Source organism: Sander lucioperca, chromosome 11 (assembly GCF_008315115.2).
Source record: "Sander lucioperca isolate FBNREF2018 chromosome 11, SLUC_FBN_1.2, whole genome shotgun sequence".
In the NCBI taxonomy this organism is placed as follows: domain Eukaryota; kingdom Metazoa; phylum Chordata; class Actinopteri; order Perciformes; family Percidae; genus Sander; species Sander lucioperca.
Window position 1 is genome coordinate 5,806,203 of NC_050183.1, and position 21,025 is coordinate 5,827,227.

The 21,025-nt window shown below is 41.6% G+C and overlaps 1 protein-coding gene and 1 long non-coding RNA gene across 17 annotated transcripts in view; one reads left to right on the forward strand and one right to left on the reverse strand.

Moving 5' to 3' along the window:
- The window catches only part of obscna (obscurin, cytoskeletal calmodulin and titin-interacting RhoGEF a), a 58,679-nt gene that overhangs the window by 30,463 nt on the left and 7,191 nt on the right, over positions 1-21,025 (forward strand). For 12 of the 16 annotated variants that reach the window (XM_036006987.1, XM_036006989.1, XM_036006988.1 and 9 more), the window contains 34 exons: positions 1,727-1,993; positions 2,248-2,514; positions 2,756-3,022; positions 3,266-3,532; positions 3,651-5,912; positions 5,999-6,071; positions 6,172-6,266; positions 6,371-6,483; positions 6,592-6,792; positions 6,906-6,988; positions 7,287-7,460; positions 7,781-7,940; positions 8,077-8,178; positions 8,448-8,612; positions 9,388-9,546; positions 9,627-9,804; positions 10,080-10,193; positions 11,135-11,302; positions 11,830-11,932; positions 12,028-12,157; positions 12,261-12,366; positions 15,030-15,138; positions 15,659-15,789; positions 15,870-15,982; positions 18,351-18,519; positions 18,716-18,803; positions 18,894-19,094; positions 19,195-19,255; positions 19,346-19,423; positions 19,513-19,685; positions 19,840-19,866; positions 19,992-20,144; positions 20,698-20,743; positions 20,845-20,922. In XM_036006987.1, the coding sequence (XP_035862880.1) occupies positions 1,727-1,993; positions 2,248-2,514; positions 2,756-3,022; positions 3,266-3,532; positions 3,651-5,912; positions 5,999-6,071; positions 6,172-6,266; positions 6,371-6,483; positions 6,592-6,792; positions 6,906-6,988; positions 7,287-7,460; positions 7,781-7,940; positions 8,077-8,178; positions 8,448-8,612; positions 9,388-9,546; positions 9,627-9,804; positions 10,080-10,193; positions 11,135-11,302; positions 11,830-11,932; positions 12,028-12,157; positions 12,261-12,366; positions 15,030-15,138; positions 15,659-15,789; positions 15,870-15,982; positions 18,351-18,519; positions 18,716-18,803; positions 18,894-19,094; positions 19,195-19,255; positions 19,346-19,423; positions 19,513-19,685; positions 19,840-19,866; positions 19,992-20,144; positions 20,698-20,743; positions 20,845-20,922 (6,881 nt within the window). The remainder of the gene's footprint in view (positions 1-1,726; positions 1,994-2,247; positions 2,515-2,755; positions 3,023-3,265; positions 3,533-3,650; positions 5,913-5,998; positions 6,072-6,171; positions 6,267-6,370; positions 6,484-6,591; positions 6,793-6,905; positions 6,989-7,286; positions 7,461-7,780; positions 7,941-8,076; positions 8,179-8,447; positions 8,613-9,387; positions 9,547-9,626; positions 9,805-10,079; positions 10,194-11,134; positions 11,303-11,829; positions 11,933-12,027; positions 12,158-12,260; positions 12,367-15,029; positions 15,139-15,658; positions 15,790-15,869; positions 15,983-18,350; positions 18,520-18,715; positions 18,804-18,893; positions 19,095-19,194; positions 19,256-19,345; positions 19,424-19,512; positions 19,686-19,839; positions 19,867-19,991; positions 20,145-20,697; positions 20,744-20,844; positions 20,923-21,025) is intronic. The other 4 variants (XM_036006992.1, XM_036006995.1, XM_036007000.1 and 1 more) reach the window with 4 other exon arrangements.
- Positions 14,233-15,962, reverse strand: LOC118496216. Its single transcript, XR_004898722.1, has 3 exons — positions 15,832-15,962; positions 14,974-15,734; positions 14,233-14,795 (listed from the first exon to the last, which is right to left on the reverse strand). It is a non-coding gene; the product is annotated as an uncharacterized LOC118496216 (long non-coding RNA).

A 21,025-nucleotide genomic window follows, 5' to 3' on the forward strand; every position in this document is an offset into this window, starting at 1 on the left:
AACATCGGTGGATAATGATTTGGCTCCGTCTACAGTCAAAGCTTACGCGGCAGCCATCTCGTCCTGCCACGAAGGCTATGGAGAGAGGACGGTTTTTGCGCACCCCCTGGTGAAGCGCTTTCTGAAGGGGGTCAGGCGACAGAAACCCGCCGTGCGCTCTCTCACACTCCAATGGGATCTAGCCCTGGTGCTTCGAGCTTTGGGGAGGAGACTCCTTTCGAGCCCTTGGCACAAGCCTCTCTCAGGTTGCTATCACTAAAAATGGCGCTTCTCCTTGCCCTGACGTCAGCCAAGAGACTGAGCGACTTATGTGCGCTGTCAGTCTCGCCGTCCTGCCTCTCCATTAGAGGGGACGGGAACGCAGCCACCTTACAGCCTAACCCCTCATTCACACCGAAAGTTCTGACAAATTCCTTTCGGTCGAGAGTGTTTTCCCTCAAAGGGTTTTTCCCCCCGCCTCATAACAACGATGCGGAGGAAGCTTTTCACCGTTTGTGTCCGGTGCGTGCGCTATCACAGTACGTTTTACGCACGGCGGACATAAGGCAGACACAGCAGCTGTTTGTACATTATGCCCATATATATGCCCCCCCAGGGCATCCGAGCACACTCTACGAGGGCATTATCGGCATCCGCCGCCTTATTCAGAGGTATGACAATAGCCGACATCTGCGCAGCAGCCTCCTGGGCATCCCCATGCCCATTCATCCGTTTCTATCTGCGTGATATGTGTGAGCCCTCCATGACCCACTCGGTCCTATCCACACTCAAAGACGAATAATGCGCCGTTGTATGTGTGTTCCGCCTGCTGTCCTCTCCCCCCCTCTTGCACTGGGTCCCGGGAGGAGAGCGGCTGTCACATATATATGTATGTTGTCACTCATGATACACTTTTCTCACTGATCATGCACGCCTACAATCACGGAATAATGCGCCGTTGCATGTGTGTTTTCCCTGCTGTCCTCACCCTGCATGCACTGGGTGCTGGGTGGAACGCAGGTGTCCCCATAATTATCAATCATGATACAATCCTCACTAACCATGCACGCCTTCAATCATGGAATGATGTGCCGCTGCATGTGTGTTTTCCCTGCTGTCCTCACCCTGCATGCACTGGGTGCTGGGTGGAACGCGGGTGTCCCCATAATTATCAATCATGTACTTTTCTCACTAATCATGCACGCCTACACTCATGGCTTGGGCCTTGCAGCCAGTTAGGCCAAGTCATTACCATGGCAGGCTCTCTTATCAGAATAACGGTTTATCTGATACAAATCTCCTGTCAGTGCATTAGAGAAAAAAGTTAGTCTATGTTCTGCTTGTGGGCTCTGTGTCGCAGGTGGCATTGACTACATCAGCTTCGCCCTAACCCAATAGCGTAGCCTTAGAGGGCGAAGCCTATACGAAATAGAACGATAGTTACGTATTGTAACTCCAGATTCTATGAGTATAGGCGCAGCCCTCTAAGATTCAGGCCACCTGCTCCTGTAACATTAGCTGAAGAAAAAGCTGATGTTGGGAGATGAACAACGGGTCCGCTCTGTTTATATACAGTTTCTGCGGACGTAGTTGAAAGCCCGTGCTGGACGCAAGGGCGGGAAAGAAATCTTCACGACTGCGCATGCGCAAAGGGATAAACCCAATAGCGTAATCTTAGAGGGCTGTGCCTATACTCATAGAATCAGGAGTTACAATCAATAGTTACATTCCTTGCCTATTTTCTTAGAGCTCCCTCCATTCTTCAAGGAAGACTTACAAAGCATGGAGGCTGAGGAGGGAGGTGCAGCATCTCTGTGCTGTGAGCTGTCTAAACCTGGCGCATCAGTACAATGGAAGAAGAATAGGCTTCCACTCAGGGCCAGCAGGAAGTATGAGATAAAGCAAGATGGCTGCCTTCTCCAGCTGCACATCAAGGATCTCAAACCTGAGGACAGCGGCAGCTACTCATGTCAAGCAGGAAGTGCAGAGACCACTGCTACTGTATCAGTGAAAGGTGTGTATGTTTGGTAATGAGAAATACAGTGTTAGTAATGCATGCATTCAACCACACACACCACCAAACATCTGAAGTACTAATGATCTACTGAGCTGCTATTATTGCAGTCCCACCCATCTACACTGTCAAATTTGCTGACAAATCATGATACTGTATTTATAATCAAAGACAATTTGGTCCCCTTCCATTAAGGTTTCAAGTATTTTCCCATTATACTAACGTTTTTTTCCATTCCTTACCTATTTCCTCAGAGCTCCCTCCATTCTTTAAGGAAGATTTACTAAGCGTGGAGGCTGAGGAGGGAGGTATAGCCTCTCTGTGCTGTGAGCTGTCTAAAGCTAAAGTGTCAGTACAGTGGAAGAAGAACAGGCTGCCACTGAGAGCCAGCAGGAAGTATGAGATGAAGCAAGATGGCTGCCTTCTCCAGCTCCACATCAAGGATCTCAAACCTGAGGACAGAGGCAGCTACACATGTCAAGCAGGAAGTGCAGAGACCACTGCTACTGTATCAGTGAAAGGTGTGTGTGCATTTGGAGAGTTATTAGAGTATTAGAACATTTTAGTATTATAACTGCATACATTTAATGTGTAGTGCTTTCCTGTACTTATCTGGTCTATCTGGTAGCCATTATGTTATCCTACCCACCCACTTAGAAAATAGGTTTTCCAAAAACAACAGTTCAAATTCTGTCCTGGCGAGGTTTCAAGCACTGTTCCCATCGCATGTACAATTCTATTTTTTCTTTTCCATTTCCCCAGAGCTCCCTCCATTCTTTAAGGAAGACTTACAAAGCATGGAGGCTGAGGAGAGAGGTACAGCCTTTCTGTGCTGTGAGCTGTCTAAACCTGGAGTGTCAGTACAGTGGAAGAAGAACAAGCTGCCTCTGACAGCGAACAGGAAGTATGAGATGAAGCAAGATGACTGCCTCCTCCAGCTCCATATCAAAGATCTCAAACCTGAGGACAGCGGCAGCTACTCATGTCAAGCAGGAAGTGCAGAGACCACTGCAACTGTGACAGTGAAAGGTGTGTATGTTTGGCAATCTGCATAGCAGTGAAATAATCTGTGTTAGCAATGTAACACTTACACAATAAAATCTAAAGTACTTTCGATTGTCTAAACCCTCTTGTACACATTCTGTTGCTCATAACCCACCTACATTATAAGTTGGCTAAAAAAGTCTTGATACTGTATGTATTCTGGTCTTAAACATTTCCCCATTACACTGAAGATGTATGATTTATTTCCAATTTGCACCCATTTCCCAGAGCTCCCACTATTCTTCAAGGAAGACTTAGAAAGTGTGGAGGCTGAGGAGGGAGGTACAGCCTCTCTGTGCTGTGAGCTGTCTAAACCTGGAGTGTCAGTACAGTGGAAGAAGAACAAGCTGCCTCTGACAGCGAACAGGAAGTATGAGATGAAGCAGGATGGCTGCCTCCTCCAGCTGCACATCAAGGATCTCAAACCTGAGGACAGAGGCAGCTACTCATGTCAAGCAGGAAGTGCAGAGACCACTGCAACTGTATCAGTGAAAGGTGTGTGTATTTTAATAATAAATTGGAAAAGTGACAGAAACAAGGTAAGTTTAGACACTTTTTCCATCCAACCTCCACCACACATAAATCAGTTGTCAAAAAAATGTGTTTTATCTAGCACTAGAGCTGACTCCACCAAAGGCAGAGCCTCCCACGATACTGCCCCGGGAAAAGGGCACTGTTTCCAAACCAACTCCTACTCCAGAGAACCAGAAGCCTGGACTCCAAGAGGCCAATCCTGTTCCTCCAGAGCCAAAAAAGAGAGCTAATAGGAAAGCATCTATTACAAGTTTAGAAAAACATGTGGAGCCAATGTTTGACCTAAAACAAGGCATCCAACCTGCAAGATCTATGGAGAAAGACTTTGATGTTACACAGAACGTAACACAACTGGAGAAGCATGGGGAGAAAGACAGTGAGGTGTACAAGGAAATTGACAAGACAATGAGACTACTGGAGAAGGATGATGGGGTTGACAAGGAGGCGGAAGAGCCAGCAAGGCCTTTGGAAAGGGATAAAGACGTTTTCATGGAGAAGAGACAACCAGGAACGAATTCAGAGAAATTACTCAAAGTTGACCGTAACGCAAGTCAGTTAGACAGGGTTCAGGGAGACACTTTTTTGACACTGTTTGAACAAAAGAAAAGGGGAAATGAAGTTGAACAGAGCTCAAAACAAGCAGGAAAGCCTTCAGAGAAAACAAGTGAAGTTGAGAGGAAGGAAAGCCATCCAGGAAAAGTCCTGTGGCAGAACAGTCAAGATGAAAAACAGCCTGTGAAACTATTAGATACGTTTACTGGTAATAAAACAATAAAGGAACAAGAAGAGAAGTTCACAGTAAAGGAGGGCAAAGTAGAGGAAGAGGAACCTTTTAAACCACCAGTAAGATCTAAAGGAAAGGTAACAGGGGTGAAGGAGCCGCTTAAATATGTTCTAAAGGAAACTGAGGAGATCATTGTCCAATCCGTAAAGACTACTGTAAATGATTCTGAAGAAGACCATAAACATAGAGACCATGTGAAACAACAAGTGGCCATAGAGGCAGAGAGAGAGGAAAAGCCACTAAAACTAGTGCCGTCTGTAAATCAGATGGACAAACAGTCAGTCGAACAACCAGTAAAGACTTTAGAAAAAGAGGCTGCATTTGCCCCTCCAAAACCACCTGTGAGGATAAAAAGCAAAGCAAAGGGGGGAATGAAAAAAGAATTATCAAGGGACACAGAGACAGATCAAGATGATGGGCAGATGACAAGAGTTGTGGTGAAAACAACAGATGATCAGCCAATTAAAATGTCAATAGGGTCTTTGAAAAAAGAGGTTGAAGAGAAACCAATATTCGAGAGGAAACAATCAGTAACAACAGACGCTGAGATAGTTGAGAAAATTAAGCAACCTGTGAAAGCTGCGGAGAAAGATGCAAACACTAAACAGCTGATCAAACAACCAGTAAAACCCATGAGAAAAGAACCTGAACTGGTGCAGGAAATTAAACTTGTAGTCGAGCCAATGAGAAGGGAGGAAGAACGACAAAGAACAAAGACGACAGAAGACATTCCTCTCCTCTACATTTCTGAAGATGAAACTTTCTTAGAGGCTTTGACTGACATACCAGCCAACCACAGCAATGTCCCGCCCCCTGGTGCTTTTGTTGAGGGGTCCACCCAACCTGCTACTCTTCCTCCAATTAATGTACCGCAGAAGGCACAACCACCAAATGGCGGTACACCGGAGATTGACATCAGCGTTGAGGACGAACCACAAATGAGAGAGGCTGCAGTCAAGATCCAGGCTGCCTTCAAAGGCTACAAAACCCGCAAAGACATGCGACCTGTCTTTAAAGAGGTGTTTAAGAACCAGAGTGCAGATCTTCATGGTACAGTCACTCTAGTGTGTATTGTAGAAGGAAAAGTCAGCACAGCGCGCTGGCTAAAACACGGCCAACAAATCCTTAATGACCAGCGACGCTGTGTTGAGACTACAGTGAACGGTGTATGCACACTGGTTATCAAAAACCTGACTACCCTTGACAGTGGAATCTATACATGTGAGGTGGTGAATACGTTTGGTGTGACCTCCTACAATGGAAACTTAACAGTAGTACAGCCTCAGAAGCCTGTTCCGGCAGTCCAAAAGCCTGTACACCCTCCACTTGCAGCTATAACTCCTCTGCAACTCACCCCGCCAAAGCTTGAGGCCCAGGCCAAAGCACAGACTCAGGATCTGCCTGAGACTCAAACCCAGATACCCATTTCAGCTGCAGATGCTGCGAACTACGTAGAAAATGTGAGTGTCTCTCTGTGGGAGGCCTACAACCTGACGGAGGACACTCAGATGAGCCTACAAGAGAGGAGAGGATCCTCACTCATTGGTGCCAGCTCCAGTGAGTAACACGTTTATTTTTCAATTGTAATAACAACAAATATGGATTTACTTGGCCATATATTTAAAGTATAATGCTTCCAACAGTGTCGAGTCCCTCGGATTATGATACAGCTCCAGATATGATGGAACCTGTTGAGACTGGCCCAGCTGTACCAAGGTCAGCGGGCAGAGAGAAGATTAATTTGTTACCTGACTTTGATTGCTAATCTTTAATATTGTGCTCATAAAGACACACAACACATGTAAAACTGTTACAGGGAAGTGACAAAAGCAGTGGACAAAGTGCCTCCAAAAGATGATAAAGAACAGATGGTTCCTCCACAATCTCCGAAGAAACTACTGAAGGTCAAAGGTCAGCAATGTTGATTTCTTTCATTGCTGTTTTTAATTGTTTATCACTTCTCCACTAAGTTTCTTATCAGGTTTATTATAGCTATGTTACTCTTTAATGTATAGGGGCTCACGAAAGTAGAATGAGGACACCCTCTCCTAAGCACCACCGCGCCCACACACCCTTAACTAGTGCCGTCTCTGGATCAGAGTCAGAAGGGGAAGAGGATAGACGAGAGGTACTTGTCATATGACACATGTGCTATATTACTCAAAGTAGTAGTAACATTGCCCATTTCACTTTATAAGCCTTTAAATATGTTACATATTTGCTTTTTTCACCTTAGACATTTGAAATGTATGTGGCTCGAGCTGATTGCAGTCCAAACAGCGGAAAAAAGGACAGTTTTGTTCTCAAGGAGGGCCAGTTTGTAGAGGTCCTGGACTCTGTTTATCCGGACAGGTGGCTGGTGAGGACCAAACCCACCAAAACCAACCCTGCTCGACAGGGATGGGTGTGTCCAGCCTACCTGGAGAAGAAGAGGAAGGTAGGGTGTATAAATCCAGACATCAACTCCAATACTGCATAAACATGTTTCATCAAGTAATGAGAAATTAAAATGGCTTTTTAATAATAACTAACTATAAGTCTTTTGAACAGGAGACCTTCCCGCAACTGAGAGCGCCTCAAGAGGATCTTGATGGAATTGGGTCTACAGGAGAAGAGTACAGGAGAGCTCTGAGGTCCGTCATTCTGCAATTATATACTGACAGGTTAAATAAACTTTGAGGAACATCACAAGGCACATTGCTGTTGGATATACATGTATTTGTAATTATATTTATTTTTTAATTGTATGTATGTTTATTACTATTTCTATTATTTGGTTATTCCTGCACGTATTCCATGCAACACCTTGATAACTTGGCTTTTGTGATGATGGAGAACTTATTTGTTTAAATAACAAATCTTAGATGTGAACAGTAAAAACAAACACTGCTGCATCACATCTAATCTGCATTAACTTCCCTTTATCTTTAGCCAGCTGATCCAAGGCCTGATTGATGGAGAAGAGGAGTTTGTAAAGGAGATGAAGATGTTTACCTCTCACCAGCTGAATTATTTGGATTCTAGCCGCCACGTCCCCATTAACATCCTTAACCATAAGGAGATAATTTTCAGGAATATCAAGGACATTGTGTTTCTGCATGAGAGGTAATGCAAGCACAAGACATGCATTGTACTTGTACTGTGCATAACAAATATGCTAATTTGAATTTGCAATTAAATAATACATAATTATCAAATCATGCCACCTGTATGCATCAATACTCAATCCATAGAGTTGTGTACTGTACTTATTCTCCTGTTCGACTTCTGTGCCTCTTCTTAATTTATTTTTAAGAAGAGATTCCGTTGTATTTCTCACAAGAAGATTTGTGTGGCCAGTCTGTATGATGTTTTCGAATGTCCCTTTGTGTCCTCTTCTCCTGTCAAACTCAGTCTGATGTTAACATTATTTTATGTCTTCTCAGGTCCATCCTTCCCGGGCTGAGAGAGTGTGCCACAGACGACGATGTGGCTATGCATCTGATCAAACACACAGAGGACTTTGAGAAGTATCTTCACTACATGGTGGGACAAGCACAAGCAGAGGCCTGCGTCGCTGACAAGGCTATCCAACAGTATTTCAAAGTATTCACAACATCTGTTTGTATTTAAACATAAACATTTAACATGGACATTGTGGAAACTAATGTCCTGAATAGCAACATTATTACACTGATCTAATGTTCTTAATTTCTTCAATATGTCACTCATTATACTTCAGGAGTTACCAGAATCTGGTAAGCCTGAAGATCCTGTCATGGATGTCCTTACCTTCCTCCAGCGACCAGTGGAGAGGATTCAAACTTACCAGGCTTTACTGAAGGTCAGCATACAGTTTTATTTTATTTATTTTTTACAAACTTTGATAATTAATGTCAGCTTGATAGTAGTAATGCCTGATATATATTGGTATATTTTTGCCTGTTTCTTTATCTTGTAACTCTCAAACAGGAATCTTGCAAAGAAATTTGAATATTTATTTTAACTTAACACTGAGCATTTAAGCTTGTTCTGCTGTTGCACACATTGTAGTCTCTCCTTGAAAGTGTGTCATATCAATGCCTGAGATGTAAATAAAAATGTTATTTGCAGGAGCTGATCAAGAACAAAGCCAAAAGTGGCCAGAGCTGCTGTCTTTTGGAGGATACCTTCTCCATGGTGTCCTGTCTACCCTGGAGGTCTGACAACCTGCACCAGGTGTCCCTCATCGAGAACTACCCAGCTCCTCTAATGGCCCTGGGCGAGCCCATGCGACAGGTAACTACAAATAAACTACATGTTTTCATATTCAGGTTAAGCTCTGGGTCCAGTATGAATATAAAAACCTGAACACCATTACACAGGGAAGTCTGGAACACAGCGCAGGTGTAAGCATCGCGTATAGCAGCGTAGCACAGCTATTTTTATTTCACCGCCCATGTTATCCAATCTGTCCGGCCATACTGGCCGCGTAGCGTCCGTGTATGCCCCCGCGCTGCAGGGATAGTTCGGCGTCTCCTATTTTTTACGTGATACGCGAACGTATGTGTCAAGCCAGGCAGTTAATCACATACAGGAAGACTACAGTGCAGCCGGACTCTTTACAAAAATAAAGCACATTTCAAAATAAAACACCTAGGTTCATGGTGATTTGGGCTGTCTTGACTTCTCACAGAGAGAGCTGAGAGAGAGCCGAGAGAAGAAGGATCGCTTTGTGACCGGCGCATAGAAATATGCATCTGGTGTGAAAGGCCAGGCGCACGATCAGGCTCGTATCTACGCTACGCGTCACTTAGGCCTGCGGTGTGTTCCCGGTGTTAGTGCCACCAACAAATAGCTTGTATTAGTTTAATGCTGTGAGCAAAAGTGAAGATTTGATTTAAGCTGAAATTATTTTTTATAACCGTCTTTTCTATTAATTTGCAGCACCAATTCAACTTATAACTTTGTTTCACAATGCTGCTTAAATAGAGAAATCTCAAGTATAAATATAAGCCTTAAATGTGCACTCTGATAAAAAAAAAAGACTCTTCACTTGCCGTCTTTCCTTCAGGGAGTCTTCACAGTGTGGGAGGAATCTCCAGACATCAAGACGGGCTCTAGAGGTCATCAAAGACAAGTCTTTCTCTTCAAGGAATGTATTGTACTGTGTAAACTTAAAAGAGACACCAGTATGAACAGTGACACCTTCACCTTCAAGAACAAAATGAAGGTAAGATCGGTTTAATACCACAATTGACCACACGTGATGACAATTCCTCTTCCTCATTCTCACTTTTCAATCTCCCCTAGCTGAATGATGTGGACATAAAGGAGACTTTGGGCGGAGATGAAAAGTCTTGGGGGTTGTGGCATGAGCACAGGGGCTCAGTGCGGAGGTACACACTGCAGGGACGCTCCTCCCTGGTCAAACTCTCCTGGCTCAAGGACCTGAAGGAGCTACAGCAACGTTCCAGTCTGCCCACTAACAGTAAGTGGTTCTTTGGGAAGGGAAGTACATGCCAGGCAATGAATCATAAGACTATCAAATCTATTTTCAATATTACACTGGCAGCTAAAGGATTATTGATTATTATTGACTTCTGATATGAACTCTTTGGCTTTTGTGATAAGTGAACCAGAGGTTAAGTCTCTTTGTCTCTTGTCCTGCTGGTTCAGGGTCAAATTGATATAATATAAATTTAAAACATTTTAATTAAATGCTTGGTGGGTGATTTCTGTATTTGTGTTTGTGTCTATGAACAGGCCCACCAGTGTTTGAAGCACCGTTGTCTGACTGCACAACAAAGATAGGACAGACAATCAAACTGACCTGTAAGGTCACAGGATCACCAAAACCGGTGGTCAGCTGGCTCAAAGGTCAGAAACAGCTTATTAGAATATGTAGATACTGCACATATTGTACCATAGTGTTACACAGTGTTACAAGAAACAGTTTTGTCTGCAATTTACCCACTGTATTTTTTTCACCTTAATTTATCCAAGGATAAAGTGTACAGGCATACATACAGTAGGTAAATCAAGGGAGGGTGAGGGGGTGCAAGTTAGAATCTATGGCCCCGACCATGGCTTTGACATATCAGTAACCTATCTGTGCTGTGTATAGGGCTGGGTATCATTCAAAAGTTCCGATACCAATACCATGACTTTGATCCTGGTTCCTAAACGATACTTTTTACGATACCAATTTTATAAAACAAAAAGAAATGGCAACATTACACGTTACAGCACAAATCTTTTAATGTATTTTTCAGCTCCTACTACGTGAGCCCCGTCTCTGTGTAAAGTAGACTTTTTCCTGCGTGTCTCTACAACGTGTAACGTTAGACAGCCAATAACAGACATTATTAGATCTTGGTAGAAGCATGCTGCATGCTTATTGGCTCACTGACGCTGATGAGATTTACTCTTTAGGTATTAAAATTGGGTATTGAATGACGAGGCATTTTTTGATACTCGATTCTTTAGAGGCAATTCCGTCAGTGCCTAAAAAGTATTGCGTTCGGTGCCTAAAAAAGTACTGAATTTGGTACCCAGCCCTAGCTGTGTATTGATAAATCCATGGCGCTGTCCGTGGTGCTGAAGTAGCAGATAGATTTGTAATTGCGGGTTTTTCTCTCAGCCCTGCTTTTCTGTCAGTTTCGTCTTGGATCTTTAATATCCTCTAAACTATATAGCTAAGGGAGGAGGGGGTTATTAAAAAATACAGAACCAAAAGGGTCGTTCATGGGGCGGTTCGCTAGTATTGTGGTTTGGTTATAATTTGGTTTCACAGTAAAAATCTGATATCCACCTCTTAGACGGCCTTCCTTTAGAGGACGACCCCCGTCACATCATCACGGCAGACCGATCAGGCACCTGCAGTCTCATCCTCGACAGCCTCACTGCAGAGGACTCTGGACAGTATGCCTGCTATGCTATCAGCTGCATGGGCAGCGCTGGTACTCTGGCTACGGTTGTGGTGCGCGGTGAGTCTATGGGTGCATCTAAACCACTTGTGTTGAGCGATGTCTGTTTGTAGGTGATTGATGTACGTGCCATGCACTGTCACAGAGTAACACAGGACAGCTATACTACTTACTACTACTACTTTATCATAGTACTGTGACTAAAATTACAATTACCAATACTACTACTACTACTGCCACTACTACTACCGATGCTAGTTTTATTACTTATGCAATTACTATTTTTACTATAACTTTTACGACTACTACTACCACTGATTATACTAGCTGTCACACTAACTACTATTGTTGTTACTACAACTATTACTACTGCCATTGTGATTTCTACCTACTACTAATATCAATATCCTAACTATTGTTACAACTGCTATTACTTTACTATTGTGACTGCTACTTCTATTAGATCTACTAGTACTACTACATCTACTACTATTACTACTGCTGCAATTACTGTAACTGCCATTATTGGTCTATTTCTTATCATAGGAGCACAGATGACACTTTAATGTATTTCTTCTTCTCTCCAGCTCCACCCAGATTTGTGTGTCGGTTAGAGAGCGCTTGTCTGATAGAAGGAGAGAATATACAGTTTACCTGCTCCACACTTACTACTCCTTTACCACGAATCAGGTATGGCAACACAGAGCAAAAGTAACCACAGTACTTGCTACATGATATTTTTGGTCATTGTGTGAGTCAAACACATCCACCTTTGGGTTTTGAAGGTGGTTGAAAGATGGCAGAGAGTTGACTGACCAGCAAAAATACGTCATCCTGAATGATGCTCGGAGTGGAATCTTGAGTCTGGCGGTAATCAGTGCAACAGAGGCGGACATTGGACAGTATGAGTGTGAGGTATAAAACCCATGAAGTCTAGAATGTATGAAGATAGTCCGAATCATTGATATCAGAGATCTCCCTTTAAAATACAGTATGTCAAATGTTTTGTGTTGTTTAGCTTTGGAATGAGTTTGGCTGCATCAAGTGCAAGGCAGGGCTGTGCCCCGCTTATGTACCACCAATCGACATTGAGGATGACCAACCACAGGACTTACCTTCTAAAGGTAGGACAGCCAGAGCCGCTGAAGGTAAATATCCTCCACACAGGATGGAAAGCCATGGCAGGGTGTTCATGTGGATGCTCCACACTTTCACCAGTTCAGCTGTGTTTGAGAAGGGATGAAGCACATGCCATTGTTTTACTTCAGTTCACCTCACTTCTGATCCTGTCACCCTTTTTACTTCACATAATGACATCTCTTCACTTTCCAACAAACTGCAACAATTTGCATCAATTTCCACTTTCAACCACTACCACTCATCCATTATATCCAGTTGATGCCATTTTGAGATTTTACTCACATTTTCCTTTTCTTCCATTTCACACACACACACACACACACACACACACACACACACACACTCACATCATAAATAGTTCAAACTACAGTTGTCACTTGACCCCCAGGAATTATGGCATGGACTGCATTGTTTGATATTGTGGTATGCATGAGCTAAAAGCACCCTGACATGTTTTGTCTTTTCATTTCTCATTTTCCTATTTCTGGTATTATATTTATTTTATTTTTAATCTAATTGAATTGATGTCAAAAGCATTGTTTTATGGGTATTCTTTGTTAAGATGCACATATTTTTAATACATGTCTTACATCTTTCTAATACATTTCTCTTGTGTTCTTTCATATAACTAAGCCTACAGAAGTGTAAAACATAGCCCAAGTCTAGGGCTGCTCGATTATGAAAAAAAATCATAATCAGGATTATTTTGGTAAATATTGAAATCACAATTATTTAACATGATTACGCATTGACTTTTGGAACAACATGACATCATGACTTACACGCCACTTTCCTAAAGCCTAGTGGCGTGTTATCTGTACGCATTTTGAGCTATCCGTGTGTGTCTACGCTCTATACAGCGGACGGCAGTCTGCAACGTCACAGCGATAACACGCCACGTGACACTTTCTGAAGCCACGTGGCGTGTTATCGCGAGGCTACGGTTTCGGAAAAGAAGAAACGGTTGGGTTTAGGAAAACAAAAAACGTGGAAACATCACACGCGGGACACAAAGTCACACGCGGTCACTTCCAGTCTGTTTGGAAATATGTTGCAATTATTTAACTTAAAAAACAGTTAAAAAGTTTAAAAAATCAACAGTGAAAACACATTTCCATTTGAAACCACCAAGAGTTTACTTGCAGAACTTAATGTGCAAAATAAGTTTTATTTTTCGATTATTCAGTTTTTGTGATCAATAGGAGGCAAAATCGTATTCACAATTAAAATTTCGATTAATTGCACAGTCCTAGCCAAGTCTAAGTAGTCCAAAGGACATACCTGAGGGGGTCCCCCGTATATTCTCTATCTTGTAAGGGGTCCTTGGCAGAAAACAATTGAGAACCTTTGGTCTAGGTTACTTAACTTAAAAGGCATGTGGTGACTAATGCATGCTTCATACTGTAAGTTCACACTGGCTGTGTATCTACTGAATTCAAATATCATGATTAAGCCCTCTCACAAACTGTCATGTCAAACATATCTGACCTAACACCTGTACATTACCAAACTTAACCTTTCCTTTTTGGTGTTGAATGTTTCACCGCTCATTTAATCTGTTACTCTGACTAGCCAAGCACTGTGATATGTGTAAAAGTTAGTCACAATCTTGACAAAAAAAAAACTTTTTTCTCAAACTTAATACCTAACATTAACTATTTCTAACAACCGTCTATTGCCATAACTCAGCAGGATCTAATGACTACCATTCAACATAGACACCATACTGCATCCTCACTCATAAAAAGACATTGATACATTTATTGTATGGAATGTTTTTGTGTTTTTCATCATGTTTCCACTTTCCACAGAAGGGATTGGGATAGACATTTTTTCATCCATTAGACCAACATTAGGATCCAAAAGTCAGACGAACCTTGAGGTGCCAGAAACTAACAGCAGTAATTTGACTACAGAGATAGCAAGTATCCGCTATTAGTCATATATTACGTCGTGATTTTTCAACAGTGTCTCTATTTCTATCACATAGGGTCAGAAATAAAAGTAGTATAATACAGTAGAATATGATACAACCAAATTCAATAGAAATATTAGATGTTGCTGAAAACCAATTGTAAGTTTGACGTACAATATTCTTTATACAGGCTATAATGTTATTTCCCTTAGATATATGCATTTTCTTTCTGGATTTTTTAAACCGGTTCACCATGTTTGCCCTTTCATTTTCCATAACCTACATCTTTTTCCATTTTCCCTCCACTATTCCTAAAGCAGGAAGTTCCTCACATGGACTGTTCCATGTAAGTCATCACTGTCACGATAACAAATAACCATGCAACATTCCCCTTTCTCTTCTTGCCAACGCATGCCCAGCTAACTCTTCACTCCTACGAACACAAGATGGTCATGTGCTGGGCAGGTGTTCCCTTTGGAGTAGGCATACGCTCATGTCCTGTTGATGTGTTGGGTTAGTGGGGTTAAACTCTCACGTACTGAGGTAAGAAATGCATTATTTTCTGTTCCCGGCATGTAAGGTAATGTACTTTTTCACTTTTCCTTTTCCACTGATTCAGTAAAGTACAGTCAATGCAACATATTAATTCATCCAGATATATTTGAAGAATACATACTTATTTTAAGTGTCTGATCCATAAATTCCTGCTGAATGGCATTTTGGTTTTCATAGATGCAGACTCAGAGGGCTGGTCCACTGCCTTTGTGAAAAAATGGCTACAGACGGATTTCAGTCCGACCTCTATTGCTAAGATGCTCTTCCCTCCTGGACACCCTGAACAGTAAGCAGTGAAGAAAGAAGTATTCAAATCCTGACTAATAGCACACTGTGTAAATACTTCACTACAAGTAAAAGCATTCAAAACCTTACTTAAGTAAAAGTATGTAAGTATTATCAGCAAAATGTACAGTACTTAAAGTAAAAAAACTCATTGTGCAGTATATGATGTTTCTGGATGAATATTACTGCTGCATTATTGTGTATGTTGCAGTTTACTGCTGTAGATATTTAAATTTGTGCTAATTTACATATTCTGTAAGAGCATTATGTTTGTAGTGTTGCTGTCCTGTGAGAACCATGTATCTCTAAAAGTCAACATTTGATGGTGTCTGAAAACTGCCCTGTTTTTAGCTTTGTGGCGATACATTTTCTAGCTGATCCAAGAGGCTTTTTAAATAGTTTATTTATCTTAAGAAGTAGGATCATTTTCTCAGCACATAAAGGAACACTTTGTCCTCAGTTTATCACAAACATTCAAAATCAGCAAATGTGGAGAGACATGGTTTTCACTTTGTCTCCAGAACTGAATGTAGCACTGAAGAGGCTGTTCCTGCCTCGACATCCATGGATCAGGCGATACAGCCGCCTGTGTGTTACCTCGAGGAAGAAGAGGAGATCTACATCTCAGAGCAAATGCAGGAAATTACAGATGGTATTATTGTCTCTTTAACAAAAGAGTATGACTTCTTTCAACCTTTGTGTGATTACTAACTGATCTAATCTCCTGCTCAGCTCCTCCCTCCATCCAGGTACCCGCTGAGGATCTGTGTGTAGAGCCTGGCCAACCAGCTACATTTACTGCCATCATCACAGGAAGGCTGACTCCTAATATACAGTGGTACAAGGTAGGAGCGCTGTAGATTAGTGATCACCTAAAGGGTTGGTTGCAGGAAGATCTTGGGGTGGCTGGTTCGTGGCATGACTTAGGGCACTGGTTCCCAAACTGTGGGTCTCAGCCCCCACTAGGGGTCATGAGGCCTTCTTGATTTTAAGGGGTGTAATTGTTACCGGTACCAGACCTAGGGGAAAACTGGACCAGCAGCAATGGTTACACAGGATAGGAAGCACTCCGTAGCCACAAAACAGGAAACTGTGACTCTGTGAATCAATAGAGAGAGCACCAAAGTTAGCATGTTGCTCACAAAGCTCGTTTATTTCTGAAACATTTGCATGAGTTCCTATACATTCACATTGCCTTTATAAACTCTCTAATTAAAGTGCATGTTAAAATAATAATAAACTATTTTAAAATTAAATAAATGGTGTAACCAAACTGATGATAAAAAATATGAAACAAACGGAAAACGGAAAATAAATGCACATACATTCAAGTGATTTAGCTAACAAACTACAAACACCAAACTTAGCTTAACTCAAAATAGAAAAATGTACCAAAATAATATAACTTCACTTCACATTCACTTTACTCTTACAACTAATGTTACAGTCTTTCACATATAACATATGCTGACCTGTTAACAATAATTTTAACATGGAGCATAAGATACACAAACCCATATTGCATCCTTATACATCTGGATTTAAACAGTAGGGCTCGACATATGGCGTCGATAACGACATGTAAAACTAGCTTAAAACAGTATTTACTTATCACCATTCCATCACTGCTGGCTGGCTAATACTCTGAACAAAATATAGCACACATTTTCTTATGCTACATACAGAATGCTAATATCAGTAACTTACACTTATAAAATACTGTGTAAAACTATGTTGTAAAACCAAAGTTCATAAAAAGAACTAACATTACTCAGTATGCTGACACTGGTCGGAACAATGCTTCAAAGTTAAACTTTTTACCCTTAAAACACACCTCAAAATCCTCTCACAACATCACACAACGATTACTATAACATTCGGATAATATGCTGATATAAGCTAGAAAGTGAGTTTTGCAGTACCTGTGGCTGTAAATCAATAGAGAGAGCACCAAAGTTAGCATGTTGCTCACGGTAAAGCTCGTTTATTTGAGCTGCGGGCTCCCTAATGGATCTACAGCAGCGCCATAGCGCCATCTATTGACATGGAAGCGTAATAGCTTTAAGTAAGTCTATAAAGACCTGCTTTAGACAGTAAAGACTAGTTAGAATGGTTCAAATGTTAACAAAAATAGTGTAGTGTCTGTTTAAATAAAAACTAAACTTTTAGCCTTTTTAACCTACTACATAAGGCCACTTAAAAAAAATCATTAATTTCTGTGTAGAAAACTGAATTAAATTTAACTTAATTTTGGATTATTATACAAGATATAAACTTTAAAAAGAACTCATAGCATAAGAGCACGGTGAAGACCTGAACACAAGCTACTGTGTATTGACAGAGCCTTCCCTCTCTACTAAACAGCCTCGTCCTGCATTAGAAAAGTACGTAGTTAAAATAACCGAAGAGCTAATATAATAATGGCCAAGAGTCAGGGAGAAAAAAAACCCAGAATTTGTAAAAAAAGAAAAAAAAAAAAAGTAAAAGTATGTATGTTCTAAATATAATAAATATATACATAATACATAATACAGTTGAGGTGGTTCGGGCATCTGGTAAGGATGCCCCCTGGGCGCCTCCTTAGGGAGGTGTTCAGACACATCCAGCTGGGAGGAGGCCTCGGGGAAGACCCATCACTAGGTGGAGGGATTATATCTCCAACCTGGCCTGGGAACGCCTCGGGATCCCCCAGTCGAAGCTGGTTAATGTGGCTCGGGAAAGGGAAGTTTGGGGTCCCCTGCTGGAGCTGCTGCCCCTGCGACCCGACCCCGGATAAGCGGATGAAGATGGATGGATGGATGGATGGATTATACAGAGAATTGTCTTAAAAGTTCCTAAAAATCATCTCTAATGCATGCATTCACAGTTAATAAATTCATCAAAATTGCTCACAAACTTCCTGCAGGAAAAAGGTTGGGAACCACTGATTTAGGGGATAGAATAAAATATCATCTTCCTACTATGCAAGTTACTTTTGTAGATATTATTTTCAATCACCTATATTTAGCCAAGCAAACCACAATGGGTACCATAAATATAAAAGATGTTTTCTAGTGAAATTCTAAATAGTTTACATTCATACTGCCTCATCTGAAAATAAATCATAAAAGGTTTTTAGGGTTAAACGTTACATCACATTACAAACGTTTGACCAGCACTTGTAGACCTGATAGCTGCCCCTATTAAAACTTTGCTCTTTCTTCTTGATTGGAGGATGGAGAGGAGCTTGCCGCCAATAATAATGTAGAGATAGTACAGCATGGCGCCCGCTGCACAGTGACCATCGTGTGCCCCGAGAGTGAGGACAGTGGCATATATACCTGCTTGGCCTACAATGACTCTGGCCATGCCTCATGCCAGGCTGAGCTGACAGTGGAGGAAGGTGAGATAACAGCAATGCTGCTATGCATCATTATTTTAGTTCTATAGACATAGATTCATCCATCAGATCTAACTGCAATGTAGCTTAGGCTTAAAGCATGTCACAAGATGATATTGCTGTAAAGGTTAGGAATACATTGTGACTGATGTTGTGGTGGACGGTCCTGTTTTATTCAGAGGTTTTGTTTTCCCTGCAGGCCCACTGGAGTGTCAGGAAAGAGAGGTGGAGCTCGGGAAGAGAAGGAAGTTATTCTCCGTCTATGATGTCCATGAGGAAATCGGAAGGTGAACCTTTACTGTTTATTGATGTAGTCCAACCTGCCCATGAGCCCTGTCAAGATTTAATGTGATCAACATCATCTCTCTGTGTTTTAGGGGAACCTTCGGGGTAGTAAAGCGAGTAGTCCACAGAAGAACATGTGAAGTGTTTGCTGCCAAGTTCCTGCCTCTGCGGAGCAGCACTCGGACCAGGGCCTTCCAGGAGAGGGACTTGCTATCCCGTCTGGCTCACCCCAGAGTTGCCTGTCTGCTGGACTTCTTTTGTACCAGACGCACTCTGGTGCTGATCACAGAAATGTATCCTTTCTGTTAAATGCTACAATATATTCACTACAGTGGGTTTAGTTTGTTGAGTTTGTTTTGTATACAATTAAGAGTTCTTTAACACCATTTCTAGCTGCTGTTCTCATGGACTTCTGGACCATTTATTACTAAAAGGATCAGTCTCTGAGAGAGAGGTGCAAGCATACATTTAGTCCCTACAAACTTATTTTTATCCTGCAAATATTATGTATGGTTTTTGACTAATATTCTATAATTTATTTTAGGTTCGGTCATACATCCAGCAAATCCTTGAAGGAGTTGGTCACATTCACAGCATGAACATTTTGCACCTGGACATTAAAGTGAGATTTTGGGGTCCAACACTGCACTTTTGGCTGTCATTATTTTTTAATGCGGTTCTTAACTTAATTTTTTTTTATACTCCCTTCAGCCTGATAATATACTCATGGTGTATCCACCCAGAGATGAGATCAAGATCTGTGACTTTGGCTTCTCCCAAGAAATAGACACATCCAGACACCAATACAGCATGTTTGGTACACCAGAGTTTGTTGCCCCTGAAATTGTTCACCAAGAACCAGTCACTGTGACCACCGATATTTGGTGAGTTTGGTGAACTACTAATCTGGCAAACTGAGACTTGCATCAGATCTAGATTTAAATAAAAGCTAAAAGTAATTTGCAATAAACCATGTACAATTGTAAATAACAGCAAAAAATAGTACATTGCATTAATATCTCTTATTCTCTCTACTAGGTCTGTAGGTGTAATAGCCTATATATGGTATGTATCACTGCACTTTTGATAATATTCTCAAAATCTTCAATATACAGTTTATCCAAAAGCTATGCATATGGCTTGAGTTTCTGTTTGTCTATTTACATGACACTTTATCTTTGTCTTGATAGTCTGGTGTGCCGTTGCCCTTTTGCGGGACCGACAGACCGTGCTACACTGCTGAGGGTGGGGGAGGGGACCCTGAACTGGGACGCCCCTGACGTCTCCTCAAGGAGCCCTGATGCCCAGAACTTTCTCCACATGCTCCTTCAGCCAGATCCAGAGTAGGGAAGCAGTTTTATTATTGCTTACACTGCCACATCAATCCAGTGTCTCAAAGTCGTCAAAGATATATTTTTTTTAAATGTTGTGCAAGTGACACAAAGTCCTCTTTCATTGGACAAATGAGCATGAAGGAGTCTCTTTGCATCAGTTATATCAATGCCATTTCTGACCCAAATTTTGTATGTATTCCTGTTAAAGCTGCATTTAGCTAATTTTGAACCCTCACTGATCAAAAGTAAGATCTGGTGGGGCTCAACGAAAAAACAGGAAAACAAACAATGATTGAAAAGTGACTGAAAGCTGCATAAAACTACTTCAACTAGGCTGATCATCTTCGTGGCTGTACTAGCACCCCTTTCAATTAAAGACAGTTTTTGATTTAATGTTAATAAAAAATATATTAATTATAGAATAACATTACATGTGTTCACCACCTCCAGTGGTTCATTACACAGCTGCAGTGATGTAGTGGTGGACTCAGGTTGTGTTTAGGTGTGGTTTCATGGTGCAACATAACACACATCTGACCGCTCTCAATTTTCTTCTACCTAGGAAGCGACCATCTGCCTTTGAGTGCTTGAGCCATGAATGGCTCCAGGTGAGAGGAAATACAGCACAATGGGTGCTTTAATCGAGCTTCACTGGATCCAAAAACTTAGGAACACAACTAAACACACATCTTTGTAACTGTGTTCATAGGACGAACATGCAGGAGAAGATACGGATGAAATCAACACCAAGACTTTGAAAATCTTCATCTCAAAAAGGAAATGGCAGGTGAGTTACCTGACTTCATCAAAACCATAACATCTGGGGACAAAAGGAAACTGGTTTCTTGTAATGTTGAATGTTCAATATGATTACATGAGTTGAAGTCACA